The 23129-nt window shown below is 39.0% G+C and overlaps 2 protein-coding genes across 2 annotated transcripts; both read left to right on the top strand.

Moving 5' to 3' along the window:
* Positions 1-8754: 8754 nt before the first annotated feature.
* Positions 8755-17110, top strand: LOC146665561 (uncharacterized). The gene is made up of 4 exons (XM_085413294.1): positions 8755-9809; positions 9941-11467; positions 11879-11946; positions 14483-17110. Exons 3-4 carry the CDS (start codon positions 11936-11938, stop codon positions 16041-16043), a joined length of 1572 nt encoding a protein of 523 aa, XP_085269420.1. The 5' UTR covers positions 8755-9809; positions 9941-11467; positions 11879-11935; the 3' UTR covers positions 16044-17110.
* A 57-nt stretch (positions 17111-17167) lies between these two features.
* Positions 17168-21825, top strand: LOC146665560 (uncharacterized). The gene has a single exon (XM_085413299.1). It carries the CDS (start codon positions 18059-18061, stop codon positions 19520-19522), a length of 1464 nt encoding a protein of 487 aa, XP_085269425.1. The 5' UTR covers positions 17168-18058; the 3' UTR covers positions 19523-21825.
* The last annotated feature ends 1304 nt before the right edge of the window (positions 21826-23129 follow it).

Here is a 23129-nt window from a genome sequence, read left to right as displayed (position 1 = left end):
TCCCACTATCTCTTCAACGGTAATGGGAGTGTCCAAATATTTCAGTTGATCCACTGTCACCCTAGGAAGATTTAAAGATAACAAAAATTTCTTTATATCACTCTCTGAAATGCTTGATTCCGAGCTATAAAGATCTTTATAAAAATTACTAAATATTGTATTAATTTCTTTAGGTTTAAAGAAAAGACGTCCATTATTATCTTTAACAGCTGAGATCATAGCCATAGTCTCTCTCTGTTTAATATATCTTGCTAAGAGCCTTCCGGCCTTATCCCCTTCCTCGAAGTGTTTTTGTCTAGCACGAAATAGAGAAAATTCAGCTTTTTGTGACAGTATTGCATTAAATTCATATTTTAACTTGGTCAATTCATTCAAATTTAATGAAGAACAATCATTTTTAAATTTTAAATCAGCAAGTTTAATTTGACGTTCTAGATTTTGAAGTTTAGTAATATTTTGCCTCTTTTTAAATGAGGCATACTGTATTATATAGCCTCTCAGGAAAGCTGAGAAAGAGCAAAGAAAGAGACTTAATAATTTTGAAGTCACCCATTGGTATTAACACATCGCCTCCAGTTGTTTTTCATCACAACTGATGATTTTCGGGGCAACCGTGGCTCAAGAGTTCACAGTTCGTCTTGCAATTGGAAGGTTGCCGGTTCGAGCCCCGGCTCCGACAGTCTCGGTCGTTGTGTCCTTGGGCAAGACACTTCACCCGTTGCCTACTGGTGGTGGTCAGAGGGTCCGGTGGCGCCAGTGTCCCACAGCCTCGCCTCTGTCAGTGCGCCCCAGGGCGGCTGTGGCTACAATGTAGCTTGCCATCACCAGTGTGTGAATGTGTGTGTGAATGGGTGGATGACTGAATGCAGTGTAAAGCGCTTTGGGGTCCTTAGGGATTTACCATTTTCAGGAGTTGAAAATAACACAGTTTACATTAAAAGATTTAGTGTTATCAGCTAATGAGTTTGGTTAATAAGTTGTATCCAACAACTCCATCGTGCTCAGTGCCTCTTGGGAAAGTCCCCCAGCAGCTAAACTAAAAGGTGTGTTATACTTTGTGAGCATGGTCAGATTTTCTTGGATTTGAGTGATGTCATTGTTGTTATCAGACAGTGAGATTAAGGCTAAGAGCATAAATTCACAGCTTGCAATTATTTTTGACCTAGACTTTAAACTACAATGTAAACCTCAAATAGAAAAAGAATTGTAACAGTGATGATTCCTTGTTCAGGGTCACCTGATCTAGGCAGGTTTATCAAAACTAGAAGTCTAAAGTGGCTCCGTGGTTCTTCACTGCAGTGCTGGAGGACAAGGTACTGTATTCACGCCAGACATCCGAAGCTTCATTTGGTACTTCACAGCTTGGGTACCTGATTCAGCGGTTTATAAGGAAGTGAATCATTGGCGGGATTTGTGTTGTGTTTTGGTAATTTTTGTGAGTGATAGTGAACCAGTGCGCAACGTAAAAAGACACAGAGCCGTATTATATACACACACACACACACACACACACACACACACACACACACACACACACACACACACACAGTGCTCAGCATAAATGAGTACACCCCCTTTAAAAAGTACAAAATTAAACAGTAGCTCAGTGAACGAAAGAACAATATCCAAAATTTTCACAAGGCTGAGTTTTACTGAACACTTGTTTAACTCCATAACATGAAATTAAGCTTAATAATGTAACTTAGATCATAAAATCTTCATTTTTTCTCAAACTGGTTGAAGCAAAAATGAATACACCGCACAACATAAACTACTATATCTAGTGTTTTGTATGACCACTGTGATTCTCAAGGACAGCACCAAGTCTTCTAGGCATGGAATGAACAAGTTGGTGACATATTGCAACGTCTATCTTTTTTCATTCTTCAAGAATAACCTCTTTTAGAGCCTGGATGCTGGAGAGTGATGCTCAACTTGTCGCTTCAGAATTCCCCACAGGTGTTCGATTGGGTTCAGGAGACCTACTTCACCCTTCAATCACCTTCACCCTGTTTTTCTTCAGAAATGCAACAGTAGCTTTAGATGTGTGTTTTGGATCATTGTCATGTTGGAAAAGTGCGTGACGACCAAGTGTACGCAGTGATGGCAGCATCTTATAGAGCAGTACATTGTTGAGTTCATGATACCATCAATGAAATGCAGCTATAAACTATTAGTTCCAAAAAACAGTGATCTTTGTTTCATCACTCCGGTGTATAGAGTCCCATTAGTCTTCATCTTTTTCAGCATGAGCCCTAGCAAATTCTAGGCATGCTTTTTGTCCATGGTCTTTAGGGGAGGCTTCCTTCGTGGACGATACTCATGCATGCTATTCCTATGGAGTGTGCACCGTATGGTGTCACAGGAAACAGTCCCTCCAGTTTGGCTTTCTACTGCTTTAGCTAACTGCAGTGAACTTGCATGGTGATTTTCTTCAACCCTTCTCATCAGAAGACGCTCCTGTTGAGATGTCAACTTAACTTGGCAGCCTGGACATCTCTGTACGATGGTTGCACTTCCATCTTTCTTAAAATTTTGGATCACTTTTGCTACAGTATTTTGACTGATATGTAAGGATTTGCTGATCTTCTTGTAGCCCTCACCTTTTTGTGTAAAGAAATGATTTCCTTTCTCAGATTTTCAGACATTTCTCTTCCATGTGGAGCCATTGCTGACAGCATGAAATGGGAAGGGCTTTTATTTGTTAAGTAATGCCCTTTTATAGTTACCCGTCTGCTGGACACCTCTTAAATGAATCATTAGACTCACTTGTGGTTAGAGCTGGGCGATATGAGATTTTTTCATATCACGATATGTTTTTTTCATTTCAGGCGATAACGATATCTATCACGATATAAGCCAAATAACTATATTTGTAAGATTTAAATGTGCCGTTGCTCACAAGTAAAATGTGAAATAATCAGCAGCTTGTTTTTATTTAAATATTTATTTCCCATAATAAGTTCAACAGGGTAGATGTACTTAAGGAACATGAGACTTTTTCAGATAAATAAAGGCAAATATTGCAAACTACACAAAAGGCAGCCGCTAAAGCGTTTAAGTTTCAAAATAGAACAAACGAAACAGGCTAAATTGTCAATTCCACTTAGAAACAAAATATTAATTCTAAAAATAAATCTTAGTTTGTTTTACAGAAGAACAGACAAAACTGACTAACTTTTGTCAATATCAAATAAATTGAGAACTAAAAGGAAATTCTCAATCTCTCCTTGTTGTATAGCTTAGCTTTTCAAACTGTTTTAACAGTTACTTTAGTCTGACAAAAGCCAAATGACGAATTAGCGCTTCCAGTCAGAGACTGAGGCTACGTCCACACGTACACGGGTATTTTTGAAAACGGAGATTTTCCGTTTTCGTTTTAAAAAATAATCCCGTCCACACATAAAGGCAGAAATGAAGAAAAACGCTGCTATGAACATGCCAAAGCAGCAGGTGGCGCTAGATTCCTAACCGTGCCGAAATGCTGGCCAAGCAGAAGTCTAGAAGCCTCGGTGGGAAAAAGTAAACAAAGCTGGGGCATAGAAGCAGAACCGAGTCGTATGTGTGGAGGGACAGTAACTGTGTGTATATGTAAGCATTTAAACACTGCAGAGAGTAGAATTAACAGTATTGTAGAAATTCATTTCACCGAAACAATCCGGTTGTTCAGTCTGACGTCACTAGCCGTGTCTGGGTCTAAACTCCGCTGCAGGTCCACATATCAAACGATCACTATGGCATTACTGAGAGTTGAAAAACTGTCTAAAGTCTTTCATCTTTAATAAAATGATCAGCGTTCTGCTCTACCAGGTGTAAGAATTGAGTTTAACATCCAGGCATCCATGAAAACGGAATTTATGACATTTAACGGAGTTAGAAGTTAGCAGGGAGTTAGCTCGCTAGCTTCTATCTAAATACAATATAGCATGTCCTGACTGCAGGGTTTTGGAAACAAATGAAAACGTACAGCTCTGCTATCACTTCCAACATAAATGAAGACAGAAAACTAAACAGCAGTGACGTTTGTAGGGTTACTGAAGTTGGGCTAGCTGGTATATAATGATGTGCTAGGTGACCGCTAGCGACACAGCTATGTTAGCATAATATAAACAAGCTAACTTTTTTTCCACTCGATAAAAGTTAACGTGAGTGTTCTCGGTGGTCAGGAACAAATGTAATCGCATGGCAGGATGCTGTAAAAGGACCAAACTTCAGCCAGGAGAACAACTGAGATAATCCATCCACAATACAAGGTTAGTCATTCATATACTGCTGCATAGGCTGGGCTGTAGTTACATCCTAAGGTTTTAAAGACTGAGCTTAAATAAATGATTAGTGGTAATAAAAGCCAAGGGAGGTCAACAGGGATCACTGACTGTTTTAGGAGCTTTTTGAGATCAAATAGAAGAAAATACATAACATTAAACATGTTAACAACACAAAAGCCATATTAAACGCAGACTACTTTAGACCCGGAAGTAGGATTCGTCGCGTCATCACTGAACAACCGGATAACGTGGCGCAGTGTGTGACGCATGCACCAGTTCATTGTATTTCCAGACTTGCTTTCGGCACAATTTACAGTGCACGCTACTCTGTTTTTTGTCAGACTTGAAATAGCCGAAATACCTTCACACTACGGAACTTCTATGGCTCTTCCGTTTGACAATCTCTCCGGCATTGGAACCATCATCTGTTTTCTCTTCGGTCACGCTCGGTTGATTTTTCTAGTCGGCACACTCATTTCCTCCATTACCTGCTGGCTGCTTCCCAAACAAACACACGTGCGGCTTGGCACTTGTGCTGTACGTAACAAGTCACGCGACGTGACGCTGCGGCTGTGATTGGTTCGGCTCTGCGCTACTTAATTTGGATTGGCTGACCTTTTTTTTTTTTTTTTTTGAGGACAAGAGCGGCGAGGTCTATCGTGATAGCTTAATTTCTCTATCGAGTAAAAGTTATATCGCGATACATATCGTTATCGTTCTATCGCCCAGCTCTACTTGTGGTTTAATGCCTGTTAATTCGAATTGTGTAGTCTTAAGTGTGGCTTTTCTCCTAAGACTATAATTGGGGTGTACTCATTTATGCTGAGGTGTGTGTGTGTGTGTGTGTGTGAACAAACATCAAGAAGTCACATGCAAAGGGAGACCACACTATGGCACATGTTTAAACAGGGAAGGTTGGTTTATTAAAATGATTTATTAATCAAATAGATCTAATCAGGGGCGATTCTAGGAGTGGAGCTTTGGGGGTGCTGAGCACCCAGAGAACTGCCCAGCCAGGCAATGAACTTTACTCGTCACGATGAGACTTCTTCCCTGGCTCTTTCAGTCCCTGCATCCTTACATGTCTCCAGTTGTCCCGTGTTCCCTCTGACTGTCTCCTTGGTGCATTTAAACCCCTGTTCCTCCATGTGCTCGTCATCTGCTGTCTTCGTCTCTGTTATCAGTCATCAAAATTTTACCATCTCTGTGCAAGTCTGCAAATTTCTTTATTAAATTAAATTAAGTCTCTCTGTGCCTGGGTCCTCGTCACAAAACATGACATCACCGTTTTGTACATTTTCACACAATTGAAGAAAACCAGAACACTTTTTTGAAAAGACTGTAACAAAATTATCAAATCTGATAAAGGTTATTTAAATGCTGCAAAGGAAGAATGGATTGGAATAAAAAAAAATACATACCGTAACCTTAATTACGGGGGGGGAATGACGCCAATAGTGAGTAAAAAGTAAACAGTATAATACAGATACATAAAAAAACACTCCCAAAACAGAATAAATTATTACAAAATATTAATAAAAAACTATAGAAATGGAGGCAGCTTTGCCTGTGGTAGAATGTATAGAATGTACGAAAAAATCTTTATTGCAGGCACTAATTTTATTAATTTAATAATACTAATTTTGTGTTGTAAAGTTTCTGAGTTTCATGCTTTCATAGTGGTACTTGGGAGAGCTTGACATTTTCTCACACTGTAAAAAGTTTGAGAAACACTGATAAGTGTATGTGTGCTTTTGGAAAACATTTAAATCTGCAGTACAGAATCTTTGAAACAAGCTTAAAATTTTTTAGAATATAAACAGAGCATCTGCTTCTCTTTACAGCTCCTCACTCCACCAGGGCTGTTTGGCACTTTCTGATAGTGTGCAAATGTGATGTATGTACTGCAGCAGTCATACAGACAACTGGACAGTCCAAAAGTTGGCCTACCTATTACTGGCTGAGGTTTTAGTAGAGTTGTGGTTGAACCACATAAAAATATATTATTAATTTTAATCTCCCCAATCAATGATAATGTTATATTGGAATGTTGTTAAAGAGGGTCAAAAATGTTTCAACCCAGTTTGTTTTGCAGATTCTGTACAGCAGCTTTAATATAGGGAGAACACAACTTCCAGATTGTTTGAGTAAAATCAGGTTTTTTCTCTTTGTCAGTTTAACAGTTTCTGTTTTGCCTGTCACTGTTCCCTGTCTGTTTTCTTACCTGGTTCTTCCTGACCTTGTACTTTCTCCTCACGTTCTCCTCTTTGGACTGAAAATCATACACAAATAGATTCAATTAGGTGAAAAATTACATTAATATGAAAAAAATACTATTAAGATCGCTAACACAAAGTCCTCTCTCAGTGTATTTTCAACCAAAAGGCAAATAACCAAACCACATGAACATCTATTAAAATATATAAACATTGAAACACTGATCCAACATTATTTTTGAGAGACGGATCATTTGATCTTACACTTTTACCTGAATGTGGCTCCTTTTAAAAAAAAAAACAAACAAACTTCCTTATATCCATTATGAACTTGGCTGTCTCTCTGTACACAAACACACACACACACACACAATGGGAGTTAAAATGTTAAGGGGCATTCAGTCAGTTAGCTAGTTAGTATCCATTTCAAACAGGACAGTGGTAACAACAATAGGCTACGGACAATTTGAAGTTTTAGATTTTAAATAGGCTGTATACATTTCAATGGGAGCAACAGGACGGTCAAATGTCGCTGATTTTACTACAGAGCAGGACGGATTGTAGGGTAGCAAACATCGACGGAAAACATGTTTTCAACACTGCAGGTTACCTGGTGTAATGTTTTTCAGTAAAAAGAAACATGGCCTGCCTCCTACCAACTATATGAAGAGTAACTGAAGGTAAAATGCAGCTAATGTGTCCTGTTTTAAGCCAGGCACTTATACCTCTGCTCCGCTGCGTCTCAGCCACCATCGCTCTGGCAGGGGGGTATCTATACTTTTGTTCTTAAAATGTTACATCTCAACCAAGTACTGTATGCTTCTTATATTTTTAGTAGTAAATGGAGGGAAAACGTTCTTTAGCTCCACCTGCTGGATACCTTTAGGATTATTGTTTCCAAATTTTAACCCAGTGAAATCTAAATGGTCATGGTGAGGACCAAAACCCCAACCCTAAGTTTTTGCAAAGTGAAAAAGGCTTTTTTGGAAGAAATGTGAACAGTTTTTGATGCATGTGAGAATCTTTGTTTTATTTTCTTCGACTTCTTTCTCAGTTCTGGTTGAACCATGTCTGTGCAATGACTATTTCATTTAAACTTTAATATCACTAAGTAAAACGGTCCCAGGCATAAAGAGCAATGAAAACTAAACATTGAACACATCCACCTTTGTGCTTCCGAGCTGACTGCAGCTGTAATTGATCCAGCATATCCCGAGGCTTCTTGTCAGTATGACCATTTGGGATAATCTAGGAGAAAAACTCTCAGACCAAGCATCAGAAAGAGACTGCAGGTAGGAGTGAGCTTTTAAAACAGAACACATTGAACTCAATCAGCAGATTACTCTTCAACAAGCTCCCAGAGAAGAAAAGGCAAAAAACTATGGAAGCTTGTTTCTGCCACAGAAATCTTCAGTGCTGCCTTTATTACCTCCTTCAGCAATGGATATACTGGAACCATTTATTAAATTTATGAAAGGACAGGAGAAAAAGCCATCCCATAATTTACAGCAACGGATCATCCAAGACTTCAATGAAAACAATCAGCAAAACTGACAAGGTGGCGCATGGGGTGTGATGTCATACCATAAGTTGCTAAAATGTTTAGAAGTTCCAAAAACAACAATAAGAGCTGGACACAAAACTTAACTTTGAACCTCACACTCTTGGATGAACATCTGATCAGCAGTTTATTTGCCAAGGAACCAATTTACAAAGCAGGGCTAATTATTGTGATGCCAGTCGCAGGGTGAGCGACAGGATTAGCATTGATATACAAAGACCCAGAGATTTCAATAATAACCAGCTTTCTGCCAAGAGCAGCTCAGAAACCAGGGACAGAGTGATACAGGCCTGATAACCAAAATAATGAGCTCAGGTTTTTACACCCATGTTTCTCTCTGAAAACAATAAAGCAGTGATCAATATATTTCTGATTTAAGGGTTTATTTCTGATAGAGGTCGCTGGTATTGTGTGAGGTCCTGAAGTATGAGGCACACCCAAATCATGTGTCCTGTGCTGCGTATCATTGGTAACTATCACCAGATCACCATAATAATGCAGAAATCTTAAAAAAAAATTAGAGGATCATTTGGCGAATTCTGTTACTTAACCATTTCTGCTTTAATAAAATTAGATTTCGTTAGTATCAAAATAATCCAGCATCATAATATAAAGGAAAATGTTAATAGATGAAATGAAATACTGAAAATGCTAATAAGATAAGATAAGATAAGATAAGATAACCTTTATTAGTCCCACACGTGGGAAATTTGTTTTGTCACAGCAGGAAGTGGACAGTGCAAAAGTTATGAGGCAAAAATTAGGATACAATAAGAATAAATACAGTACACAACTGTACAGAATAGAATAAAATAATATACTATATACAGTAGAATAAAATAAAATAAATATACAATAAGATAAAAATAGAATACAAATACAAATGCTATATACAACTGAGTAAAAATACAACGATGACAGAAAGGATTATTGCACTTAGTATTATTGCATATGTATGGATGTGTGTGTTTGATCAGTTAAAGTCTTTATTATGGAGTCTGACAGCAGTGGGGAGGAAAGACCTGCGAAATCTCTCCGTCCCACACCGTGGGTGCCGCAGTCTCCCACTGAAGGAGCTGCTCAGTGCTGTCACAGTGCATTTTTTCTAAAGAAAAACAAATCATAATATTTTAAATTTGGCTGAGTGTTACTAAAACGAATGTCCGAGAAAATTAGTGATGGGTCGTTCTGTATCGAGGCTTCGGAGCGTGTGTCGAGTAATGGAGGGGGCGTTTCCGCGAAGCGCGTATCGAGGCTTGCTTCATTTATGGGAGGAGCTGAAAATGATGACGTCCGAAGCCTCGCTGCCCGGCTGTACCACGTGACTGGTTCATGAAGTGGTTCGAACTTTGCCGCGAGCTATGACAGCGATATAAACCCCTCAGACTTCATTCAAAAATGTGGGTGTTTGATGGAGAGTTGCGGTTAGTGAGAGTTTGGAGACCGTTTGGAGGTTTATGAGAGTGAGGAGAGAAAGTCAGGAGAGAATGGAGCCAGCTAAGAAGAGGAGGATGTCCTCCCCCTGTGTGGGAACATTTTGATCTTATTCCTCCCAACAAGGTATGTAAATTTCTACAGAAGATGTATTTCCATAATACTGATGCTGCAATACAATTTATGTTGAGCTGTCTTGACTTTTGTACAAGGTGAAGTGTTTGCTATGTGCCAGGGAGCTGGGATATAACAACAACACCTCATCCATGCTTAGACACTACAGAGCTTTGCATGAGAATAAGGGGAACACCGATCGTGGAGCAAGACCAGGTGAGCCATCAAATGCAATGATAATATAGGATGCAGTAATGTTACTAAATGATATAACAATATTATACAGCTGTAATAAGTTACGTGTGTGATATTTATATTTGTGCTTTATCTTTATTGTCTTTCCTCAGGAGAACAATCTCAAATAGATGAAGACCTGGTTAGCATGGTGATTGAGGACTCCCAGCCATTTAGCATTGTGGAGGACAAAGGATTCAAAAGATTTGTTAAATCATTAAATCCTAGCTATGTTCTCCCCACTAAAAAGGTCATAAAAGCAGTGAAAATTTAGTTTTTACAGAATAAAATGGGAACAGGCAGGACTGTGTAGCTGTCCATACCTCAACGTTACAAAAGCACAACCACTGTCCACACCCCAACCACACCTCACCTCACAGTAAATGATCATTTCCATTTCAAGCATTTCCAAATAATCATTCCCATACTGCCAGTATAAATATACACAGTATACTGCCATCACTACAATATACATGTTTTACACACTCCTTTTGTTGTTGACATTTACAGGCTGTGTGCAAAAGGCCACACTCTTCAAATTCATGCCAGCTATTATTTTTACGTCCAGTAGGTGTCCTGCTAGAGCAAATGAAGCTTCATGAAGCTTCGCGTTGGGGTGAACCAATTGGATGAAAAGCTTCAGTGCTTCATGGGGCTTCATCTGCCCATCACTAGAGAAAATCCATGTCATGTGTCGCTGTGTGCAGGCAGGAGTAGTGGACCCAAAGTGCAGACTCACGGCAGGCAAACGTGTACTTCAAACTCAGCTTTTATTGCTGGACGGCAAAAACGTAACAAAAATCCAAATAAACTTACATAAGCAGGCAGACAGAACACACAGCATAAACAAGGGTAGATCACAACACGGACACAGAGAAACACAGGGCTTAAATACACAGAGGGAGCAATCAGGGAATGGGTAACAGGAGGGAAACACAGCTGGGGCAAATCAGGCCTAACGAGACAAAGGAAGCAAAGCCAGACGCATTTACATGAGACACAGACTTTCAAAGTAAAACAGGAAACATAACCCAGACTGAACTTACAGACACAGACTCACAGGCAGGCACTACAGAGGGAACAGAGACATGGGACCAGGGCAGACACAGACACGGAGATATAGCCGACAGGGGAGACAGCAACTAAGGATTACACAGAGACATAAACCATAAGACAGAACTCTAACAAAGAAACCAAAGACTGGAAATGATAAATAATATAATAAACTCAAAAACCCTGGGTCAACGACCCAGGCATCCTAACAGTCCACATTTCCTTATTTCTTTAGAGCTTGTGAAGCAATATGAACATACAAGGACAAGACTCAGCTATTTAAGTGTTTGATCTTTGCAGGCATTGACCTTAATGTTCACATCACTGGGATTATAGTAAATAATTGAAAAGGTTGAGGTAACGTTTCTAAACATACCCCACTTCCACCTACGGGTACTTTTTCAAAGACCTGTGAAAGTCTTCATTTTGAAAAGTAGGTACAGCAACTCCTGCCGTGACTTGCTGTGAGATCATGTGATCACACAGTATCTGTCTCTTCCTGTCAGTATAAAAGCTCTGAACACTCACGCCCCTCTGATCTCTCTGCCTCCTCAGCATCAGAAAGCTTCCTGAAACCAAGACAACAGGTAAGAAGCTAAGATTCAAACTCAGACTAAATGATTTCACAAAAACTGAACCAAATTATTCAATAAATAAATCTAACAGTGTGGAAAGCAGGAGAAAAGTTATCATCAAAAACTAAAATACCTTTGATTACAGAAAACTTAAAGCAGGAAAGCAAAATATAAATGTGATTTATATTTCTATTTATAGATCTACAGATGTATTCATGAGTGAGCACAGTTCATTTTTGTACAATAAACTGTAGAAACCTCGATGAATGCAGAAAGAACAAACTCTCAGTCTCTCTCTGTAATTCTGACACTGAGTGATTCTGCACTCAGATGATGTGAGAGCGTCACAGAGGGGAACAAACACAGGTTCTGTATTTAAGTGTCCTCGTCAATATCAAATAAACACTCGATTTCTTTCCCTAGAGACCAACGCCTGTTTAAGCATCGCTGTGTGAAGACTCCTTCAGCCACATAATCACCATGGCAACAGAGTGAGTGACCACAACACTTCATTAGCTGATCCCTGGTAGTTACTCGCCTGCTGTTGTTCATCTTTAATTGTGGTCAAACAGCTTGTAGATGAATTACTGCCACCTTTAGGTATCAGTGGAACATGACATCCTCTGAGGTAGTAAAACAATGACAATACAGACAAAAAAAAAAAAAAAATAGATTAAAAAAGCAATCAGCACCTGACCACATGCACATCTCAGCTGCCACCACAGCTTTGAGTTTCCTGGACCAGTAACTCTGTTAAAAGACAGATATTAAGCAAAATTCAAATGTGTGGCACACCTGAAGGTGGAGGGTTTGTCCACCTTCAGCAGATCATCATCTGCTGTTTGGAAATGTATTCAGCCAACAAAAACATGCAAACTCTCGTATAATTTATGCATGAAGACCAAGAAAAACAGTGCATAGGTTGCTAATGTGAATCATTCAACATCGGCTCAGCTGCTCATTAGCGACAGACTGTTTTTGAGCTGTGTTTATGCAGCTCAAAAACATGAACAGAATCCACCTGTACTTGGGCAAAGATTTGTGTCCACAAAATATAGTGAGTGTTCAGGAAAAATGTTAACATCCTGGACGAAGGATTATCATATGACACACTTATTTTACACAGTCGAAAAGCCTACACTGTAAGCAACATCAGCAGGCAAACTTTTCCAGATGACCTGAAGAGCTGAGCTGGATCATAGTTTACAAGTCAAGAAACACTCTGAAGCTGATGTTGGAGACCATGCAGGGAGGTGCTCAGTGTTTGTGATTGTCACGCAAGTAAAGGTTCAGTTTACAAAAGAATAATGAAAGAATCCATCTGCAGCCTTCCTGGTGGGTAGTAGACACTCTGTACCAAGGAAAACAGTGTTATCTTTACAGACTGCATACACATTAAGATTGTGTTATTCTGAAGCTGTCCTCTCAGTGGGAGGTTTTTGTACTTTGGAAAGCGATTATGTTCACCCCCTCATACTGATAAGGGTATTCTAATACAGTAGTTTGCCCACAGCAGACCTTTCTGACCTTCACATGGCTGCAGACATTGTTCTAGACAGATGTCAGACTTTGCGGTCAGCACCAGAATTCAGTCATCATGTTACAAAGCAACGGTGTTGTTTTAATGCACACAGAAGCTTTAGTATGCACAAGTTAACCCAGCTAAGAGTGAGAAACCAAATCCTTCCTGTCACGGCTCAGAGTGGGTGAAACTCAGAGCTGACTTTGCCAGGTGACTTTTGGGTTTGTTTTTTTGTTTTTTAACTGACATATGAAGAGGCATGTTTGAGATGCATTTCAGTTTTTAAAAATATTTCATTGCAAAGGGTACCATGACTCAAAAACAAGTTTGCAAATAATAGTGCACGTGAAAAACCAGGTAAAGTGTTTCCAGCCTTTGTGAGTGCTCACCAAATCGTAAACCTCATCTCTGCATCTCTGCATATTTGCTGCTGTAAAATTTTTCCAAATCATTTAAAGTGCTATTAACATTAACATACCAGCTGAGCTCTGTGCAGACCCCAGTGCTGTATTTTTAATCTCAGAGGTTTTGTTTTTTTATTGTTTCACTTTTTTTAACGTTAAAATCTGTTTGTTTGCAATGATTTGCCTTCTTGTGTCTGATAAGCTTTAGTTGAGTTTTTTGTTGCAAATTCTGTGCTTCTGTTGACTTTGTTTATTTATTATCTTCACCTTGTAATGGAGCAGTTTGCAGGTGAAGCACATGCAATGAGAATCAGCACCTTTAAGTCTGAGGCCACAGGTCTCAGCCAGAATTGGGCAAAGTGCTCAAGTGGAGGAGTTTGAGTAATTTTACTGAAGTTAAGGGTCTCGTTCTTGAATGAGGAAATAGCAGAGCAGGAGGTTGACAGGTGCAATGAAGGGAGGCTCCGAAGTTGTCAATTTGCAGGTTGAGCGATATTTGGATCAACTATGGGCACAAGCACTGGGAAGTGGCTAAAACATTTAGATCAAGGATACTAGTGCCTGGGTTCTCCCTTAGAGATGGCGTGAGGTTCTCAGTCATTCAGGAGGGACTCAGAGTATGACCTGAGTCCGTTCTAAGGAGCCAGTTGAGGTGATATGGGTATCTGATATGGGTTCCTCCTGGGTGAAGTGTTACGGGCAAGTTCCACCAGAAGTAGAGGATAAACTCTGGGGGACGCCCAGGACATGCTGGAGAGATGACATTTCTCGGCTGGCCTGGGAACACCTGTGTTCTCCAGATAAGCCGAAGGAGGCGGATGGGGACAAGGTTGTCTGGCCTTCTCTGGTTAGGCTGCTGTTCCCATGACGCAGCTTCAGACAAGAGGTAGAAAATGTATTGATGGAAACTGTGTTTTATCATCTATTATATCACTTCTTTACTCCAAACATGCAGTGAGATCTACGCAGAACGATTAGTTTTAATAAGCATATAAGTTTGTATAAATTAAATAAATTTAATGAAAATGAAAAATTATGTACAAACACAAATGATACAGACATATAATTTCATACTGAATAAATTGTTTGATTATTCTGCAGGATGAAGAAAAACTCATCGAACAGTGTGTGGATCAGTTCAGGACCTCCTGCTATCTACAAGCTGAAACCGCAGAAAAAGAACTTTGGAACATTCACAACAGTCACTGTAGGTATAAAAAATCCAAACAAGACAAATAAAACCATCTTACTTGTGGGTGAAACAGGAGCAGGAAAATCTACTCTGATCAACGCTCTGTTTAACTACACCATGGGAGTAAAGTGGGAGGATAAAGTCTGGTTTGAGATCATAGAGAAGAGCAGTCAGACACAAAGTCAGACATCAGATGTGATCGTGTACGAGATCTTTGGTTTTGAAGATAAAACTCTGCCCTACTCTCTGACCATCATTAATACTCCTGGATATGGAAAAAATAAAGGGATTAAACATGATGAAATTGTCAGGCAAACATTATTGGACTTGTTCCGATCAGAGGATGGGGTTCATGAAGTTCATGCAGTGGGTCTGGTGGTGAAGGCGGGGGAGAATCGTCTTGCTGACCGACTCACGTACATCTTCAACTCAGTGCTGTCTTTATTCGGAAAAGATGTGGAGAGAAACACTGTTGTTCTCATCACACACTCGGGGATTGGAACACCTACAACTACACTTAAAGCTTTTGATGATGCAAATATTAAATGTGTCAGAAATAAGGAAAATGTCCCTGTTCACTTCCTGTTTAATAACCAACAGAACCTCCTGAGAAAAAATGAAAATGAGTTTTTTCTATTGCACGCATGGAAAGTAACAAATACAGAATTACGTCGATTAAGAGAGTTCCTGGAGAAAACTTCACCTCAACAACTGGAGACATTTATGTTGAATGAACGAATCAGACTAACAGCCTGCATCCAAAACCTGCACGAACGAATTGAACTGACTGAACTGAAACAGTCAGAAATCCAACAGTTTCAACAAGCTCTGATGAATAAAAACCAGGAGAATAAGAAGTTCACTGTTGAAATTGATGAGGTCTACAAAGAGAAACGACTTATACGTGGTGGGTTTTATGAAGGAGCTGTCTGCTGTATGGTCTGTGAGGAGAACTGTCACTATCCTGGATGCACAATTGCTTGCAACCCTGAAACCTGTGAGGTTATGGAAGAGGGCCACTGCACTTCATGTACTCGTAGGTGTCCTACATCACATCATGTGAAAGACAAGTGGAGGTATGTGACCAGTAGAAAGAGAGTTCAGGGAACCAAAGAGGAAATAAAAATGAAGTTTAAGAACAAAGGGAAACTTTTAAAACGTCTAAATGAGGTCATGAAAGTTCTAACCAGAGAGAAGTCAGAGTGGCTGGATGAGTCCTACCAACTTGTTGTCACACTGCAGCAGAACGTTAATTCAGTGTCAGCTTATGTACACGTGGAGTTCCTGATTGAGAAAATGAAGGAGAGAGGAGACACAGAGAAGGTCCAGAATCTGGAGGAGATGAGAAGCAGAGTGGATGAAAGAACCAGAGCAGCATTAAGGTATGTACATTCAACTAAAAGCACTTCAATAAGGAGAAATGATCTGAGAGATTTATTTAAGTACAGAGTTGAAGTAATAAACTGCTAATTGACAGACTGGAGTCCAACAACTGAAGGGATGTAGGGCAGGATCCCAGAGTCTAGATGGTGTTGGTAGAACTGAAGTAGCTGGACACTTAGCAGAAACTCTCTGTTGTGAGCCCTGAACACTGAGATTTAAAGCACAAACACCTACAGTTGATTGGCTGTGAGACGGTGGGCAAGAAAATAAGTAGACTAGAGTGAAAATGACTCTGGTCAAAATGAGCTGAATTTGACACTATAGGAAAGAAGAGTGAAAGACTAGACCTGCAGCCTAAAGAGCAGGAATGTATGCAGCTGAGTAACTACAAATTAGGGCTGGGTATCGTCTCTGATTTCTAACATCATTTCAATTCACAAGGTCCTGATTCGATTCGATCCCCGATTTCGATCCGACTCGATTTGAATTGGGGACATTTTGCCTCAGACAGTCAGAAATATTATAATTCTGATCACTTATCAGTACATATTCATATTTTTCATATCTATAAAAAGAAACCTGATACTTGTGAGACTTCATCAGAGGTGTAAACATCACAGCAGATACCTTTGTGTCAAAGTAACAATAAAACACAGAAAAACATGAAGGAGATTTTCCTGATCTGGTTTTTTATAGCAGATAACCTTAAAAATATTCTGCAGTAGAACAAAAATGAAAGAAAACCATGAATCAACATGTCAACAGTAACTGATGCTGCTGAAGTGAAGCAGAGTAATGTTACAAATGGTTTTTTAGACACAGCTAAGAGTTTTGCAATTAAAAAGTCTAAATTTCTTCGGTATTGAACAGCAGAAATGAGAATTTCATTTTTCATTTTTGAAAAAAAAGCTGATGCGTAATAAGCGAGGGAATAATGCAGAAAACAGAGATTTGAGATGGGAAACTGTTTTAGTACACTGACAGAGAGAGAGAGAAAGAGCTGTGCAGGAAGTGTGATTTTATCATAGAAGCAAAACAGCAAAGATAAGAAGAAATTAATGACGATATTTATCAAATATCTTTTGCTGCTGGTTCAGTCAATTTTGGTTGGAGAGTGATGAGACCTGCAGCATCAGAATCTGTGAGATGTCAGCTTTCAGCCCCGACGGCATGTCTGCGTACATTCTGTCAGGTGAGAAAGCCGACATCTCACAGATTCTGATGGGTCGGGTCCACGCATTGTGTTTACGTCTTTGTGTGGAATTTGTTTACCTGCTCTCTCCAAAAGTTGATTCTGTTCATTTGGACGTAGAGTTTTGTGGGAGAAACGTTTCGTCAGTCATCCAAGTGACTTCTTCAGTCTCAGCTGACTGCAGGTTTCCCCAATCTTATAAACAGTACATTTGCATAATGACTATGCAAATGTACTGTAGCCGAGCGTCTCAAGAGCCTACGTAAGGTTGAAGCTGCTCCATCTCTGGACCTGTGCCACTGTTTATTTTTTAAGCTAACTTCAGTCACACAGACTTGGAGAATGATTTCCCTAAATGAAATCTGTCGCAAAGAGTCTGCTTACCCAGAATCCTGCTTGTGATTGGTTTGGTTACTAGCAGATTACTGTGGTCAGCCACAGGTTGTCTGGGAGATCCTGGCTTTTCTATAATCACTCACCAACTGAGCAGCAAGACAACTTACAAAAGTGTCATTCAAACCAGAAATAGAAAAGGTTCACCTTCAAAGTAAAAGCTAGGTCTTTCATTTCAAAAGCAACAACTTTTACTGTGAAGGCAACATTCTCCATTTCTGTTTTTTTGTAGCACTCAGCTATTATTAGTTGGGAAGTGTTTGGAGACCAGTTAGCACTTCTTGTGCTACCTGTGGATGACTGTGGCAGTCTGCTCATGGCCAAAGCAATCACAAGATTTTTTTGGACTCCTGACATGTAAATAATCACTTTAAGCAAGTAATGAGTCTATTTTTTTCTTCTATGCAGGATCAGTAACAGATTATCAGAGGATGAAAATGTTGATCTGATCTCTTCAGGATTTCCTGCTGTCTACCAGCTGAGACCAAAGAAAGAGACATTTGGAACTTTGACAAGAATGACTGTTGGTGAAAAAAATGTGATAAAAACAAATAAAACCATCTTACTTGTGGGTGAATCAGGAACAGGAAAATCTACTTTGATCAATGCTCTGGTCAATTACACCATGGGAGTGAAGTGGGAGGATGAAGTTTGGTTTCAGATCGTAGAAAACGTAAATACAAGTCAGACAGAAAGTCAGACTTCAGATGTGATCGTGTACGAGATCTTTGGTTTTGAAGATAAAACTCTGCCCTACTCTCTGACCATCATCGATACTCCTGGATACGGAGACACCAGAGGGATTGGATGTGATGAGATTGTCATTCAAAGATTATTTGACTTGTTCCGATCAGAGGATGGAGTTCATGAAGTTCATGCAGTGGGTCTGGTGATGAAGGCGAGTGAGAATCGACTGAGTGACCGACTGTCATACATCTTTGATTCAGTGATGTCTCTGTTTGGAAAAGACATGGAGAAAAGCATTGTAGCTCTGATCACACACTCAGATGGAAGACGTCCTAAAAATGCTTTTCAAGCTCTTGAAGCAGCAAAAATAAACTGTGCGAAAAATGAGAAGAACCAGCCTGTTTACTTCCTGTTTAATAGCTGCCAGCATGAAGACCGAACAGAGGAAGGAGAATACATGAAAATTGCTGGTCAAATATCAGAGAAAGGAATGAGAGATTTCACAGATTTTCTGGAAAAAACTTCACCTCAAAAACTTGGCAAAACTGTGGATGTTCTGAATGAACGGATCAGACTGACAGCCTGCATCCAAAACCTGCAAGAGAGAATCAAACTCACTGAACTAAAGCAGACAGAAATCAGACAGATTCAAGAAGCTCTGAAGAAACATAAAGAAGGGATGAAAAAACATCAGAATTTCACTGTTGAACTTGATGAAGTCTACAAAGATAAAAAACATATAAATGGTGGAATGTATTTAGTTTTTTATAGAGGAGCTGTCTGCTGTAAAGTCTGTGAGGAGAACTGTCACTATCCTGGATGCACAATGGCCTGGTATGCTAAACACTGTGAGGTCATGAAAGATGGCTGCTGCACTGTTTGCACTGGAAAGTGTCTTGCATTAGATCATGTGAAAGACAACTGGATCTATGTGACAAAGACAAGAAAAATTCAGAGGGCTATAGAAGATGTGAAACAGAAGTACGAAAAGCACAAGGCAGAAAGTCAGAACACACTGAGCTTGTTGCAAAATCTTGAACGTGAAATGAACCAACTGGCAGCAGAGAAGTCACAGTTCCTGGATCAGTCCTACCAACATCTTGTCAGACTGGAGCAGATCGCTCTGAAAGCTGATTCAGCGTCCACTATTGTCCACCTGGACTTCCTGATTGAGAAGATGGATGAGGAAGGAAACATGGAGAAGGTCCAGAAACTAGAGGAGATGAGAAGCAGAGTGGATGAAGGAACCAAAGTAGCTCTGCAGTACAGTTATAGTATGATCAAAAAAAAGTGAAAAAACAAAGATTCACTAAAGTTAAAAAAAACTTTTAATTTTTGATTTTGAGCTGTGGAGATACTTTAAACATCAAATCATTCGCTTTTTTGATTAATTTTTGTTTGATAAATATGGAAATTTGCACAACAAACCACACTGTTTTTTTTTTTAGGTCATACAAGATTTGTCAACTTAATAAATAAACAAATATAAATTTCTCTCCTTTCATCCCAGACTGCACCGTTATTAAGTTCCTCAGTCCTTTGCATCCATCCTTTACATTACTCCCATCTTGTGTCAGCAACCAGCTATTGATGCTGAAAGCACTTGTTTCATGCTCATAGGAAACTGTAGTCTCTGTTTTATGGGTTTGTCGATATCCAGGAGCTGGGTAAGCTGAGAGGTCCGCAGCTGTTTTCTGGTTGTTTGCACGTGCACTTTGTGGATAAAATGCTGATCTGTGCTTGTAAATCCTTGGTCTGTGTTCACTTCTCTGACATCAATTACTGTCTGCACCATGTGTGGAATAAACGAGATTCAGTGATTTTTCATCCCAACAGATGAATTTCCTCTAGTTAACCACATTTACTAACATGTGTGATGTAGAGTTTGAAAAAGTGTTTGATAACTTCTTTAATATTATTATATAATTAATTATATCATTAATAATATTATTATATATTCTATAATATTTCATATTAGTCAGGAAGGTTATGATGATGATGGAGAGGGGAGCATGTCTTGTCTAATAATACAGGCAAGTTAAGCAGGTGCAGGCTCAGCAGCACTTGTCTAATATGACACCATGTGAGTGATGTATGGATGTTGTTGTTTGAAAAAAACTCCACCTTTAATTTTTATTCATATTTTAATCTTCCAATAGCTAATGACAGTTAACCGTATCACATAATGCTCAAGCCTTTTAATTCAGCAGATTGTTTTTTCTTATGTTATTAATGCATTTTAATATTCTTAAAAATAAGCATAGCCTAGCTTTATGTAAAAGTCACTGCATGCAATATTTTAAAATTGTGTTCAACTAATAATACACGATTAATTGATGTACAGTAACAGTAGAAAGATCATTGCATGATGAGAGAGATGGGGACTAGAAATCCAACTTCAGTGTTTGTGAAGAGTCCAGTCCTGAAATCTGATCTTCTTTCATCTGATTGGATTCTTCATGTGTGTTCATGCTCTGAATGACTGCTTGAAATATTTCTGATGACTCAGGCTGAGTGGAAACATTTGGATCCTTTCATGTTAGATTTGTTCAAATTCTCTCTATTCTGTTGTTCCACATAAAATCATCTCCTGCTTGATGCACTTTTCTGTCAATCCTCAATAAAATCTCTGCTCCATTCAGTAAGTCTGCTCATAGTGTCTTCACTGGATCATCAGTTGTTTCTCTTTGTAGGTTCTTAAAAGTCAGGTCTACAAATACTTACACAATAGCACAGTAGCACACCTTTTGTAATTTGGCCTCTTTATAGCGACAAATTGTTCAAGTTAAACAACACTTTTTAATTCAAGAGGATGAACAATGATTTTGCATTAACTGTTTATGATGTTTACTTCTGTTAATCTTGTACAGATTTTGTTTTGTGCTATGGTTATTAAATTTAAATAAACAGTTTCTTGTTGTATTCATATATTTCTTTTAGATAAAGTTATTAGGGACCGAGAACTGAGAGTGCGAAGGCCCTATTGTATCTGCTTCATTTATTATTATTATTATTATTATTATTATTATTATTATTATATGGCAAACTCTCCTGCATACACCAAGTCAGCCTTCACTTTACTACAAAAATATTTACTTTAGATGTCCTGGGACTGAAATTGCTCTGACAGCATTGTCCCACATTTATTGGTTTTGTTGAAAAGGCATAATAACGGAGTGGGAGCATGTGAGGTTGTAGGAGGGAGGAACTATCTCATGAAAGTTAATGTGCGGTGAGCTCCAGTCCTGCTTCACATACAGTGAAATAAGCAGCAGCTGTCAAACGTCCTGCAATGGCCTGAATGCAAACAGTAAAAAGTGTTGGTAAGAGCTCTGAGTTTGAAAAGAGGTTAGTAGTAATTAAAACTGATCATTATATCTGGATGAAGCTTTCGAGATGAAACATTTTGTTTTCAGTGCTGTTCAAAGGATTTGAAACTGTGACTCAGCAGCTTACAGCACCGCTGTGTCAGTCTCACGTTTAACAGCAAGAAAAAACTGAATCACAATTAAACTTTACACTGGGTATTTGTGCTTTGACAGGTGTAAATCCTGTACCAACCAACTGATGCAGACTGTTTACGGAGCTCTCAAACCACTTCCCTTTCTTTACTTCCTGCATGCGTGCGGTTTGATGTGAAAACAACTCAATGAGAACAATGTTCTCTGCTTAAACTGGCCCTGTTCACAGTTTGAAAACAGAGGATCTCTTAGATTTTCAGAACCCTTACCAAACAAAAGTGTGGTAGCAGAGTGTGCTGTCTACTTTACTCATTTTTGAACAATGACTGGCACAAATTCTTCTATAGATATTCTCTGGCTACACAGACCACAGGTTAAATATTCAGATTATCTGATCAGTTCCCAGACTAGTTCCTAGATTAGGCACAGATTAGGTGCAGGCTGATACGGTACAGGAACCTAGCAGCTGGTGGAGTCCCGATGTTGCATGATGCTCGCTGGAGAAGAGCCAGAACTTTTACATGTTTTATATCAATCACAGAGACTGAGTACATTATTTTACAACCTACATATAATATTTAACTATAACATTATATATAACATCAGTTCAGTTCTCTATACATAATACTTACAGTATAATTCTTTTCTGTAAAATATAAACACATGGATATTGTCTGCAATTCTTATATTAGTGACACGGACCTGTGTGTTTTATGTATTTATGTGTGTTTACAGTTTGTAAGCAGTTCACAAAGATCACTCTGATACCAAGAATTCGTTTGTGCCACCACAAACAAATACACCACCTGCCTCCTTCAATCGGCTACAGCTCAAAAGAGTGGAAAAAACTGCAAGACTACAGAAACCACAAGCTCCTGGTTACTGAGTCTGCAATGAGCGCTTAAGTGACAGTGTGCACAATAAACAGGAAATATATATATTGAATAGCTAATGACAGTATCACATAATATACAGACCCTTTCCAAAAAATTTGAATATCATGGAAAAGTTGATTTATTTCCATAATTCCTTTCAAAACATTAAATTTTCATAGATTATAGATTCAGGGCCCACAACTTAAATGATTTCATGCACTTAGTTGTTTATTTGTACATAATTTGGGCTTCCAGCTCATAAAACCCATGAAAACAGGATTTCGAAAAAATAGAATACTATGAAGACATCAGCCCAAATTTTGCAGGGCATGAATGATTTAAACTGAGTGTCACACATAATTCATCTACTACACAAAGAACCTGCACAGGTTTTTCCAGGTGTCATTAAATTGCTTCACTTTGATCCAATTGTTTCAGTTAGGTGCAATATGGGGAATACTGTAGACTTGACTGACCAGAAGAGCATCATTGATACCCTCCATAGGATGGGTAAGCCACAAACGTTCATAGCTAAGGAGGCTGGCTGTTCACAGAGTGCTGCGTC

Source organism: Rhamphochromis longiceps, linkage group LG7, assembly GCF_057381845.1.
Source record: "Rhamphochromis longiceps isolate RC_006_pf linkage group LG7, R_longiceps_female_GT1.1, whole genome shotgun sequence".
NCBI lineage: Eukaryota > Metazoa > Chordata > Actinopteri > Cichliformes > Cichlidae > Rhamphochromis > Rhamphochromis longiceps.
This window is presented reverse-complemented; position numbering and strand designations above follow the sequence as displayed.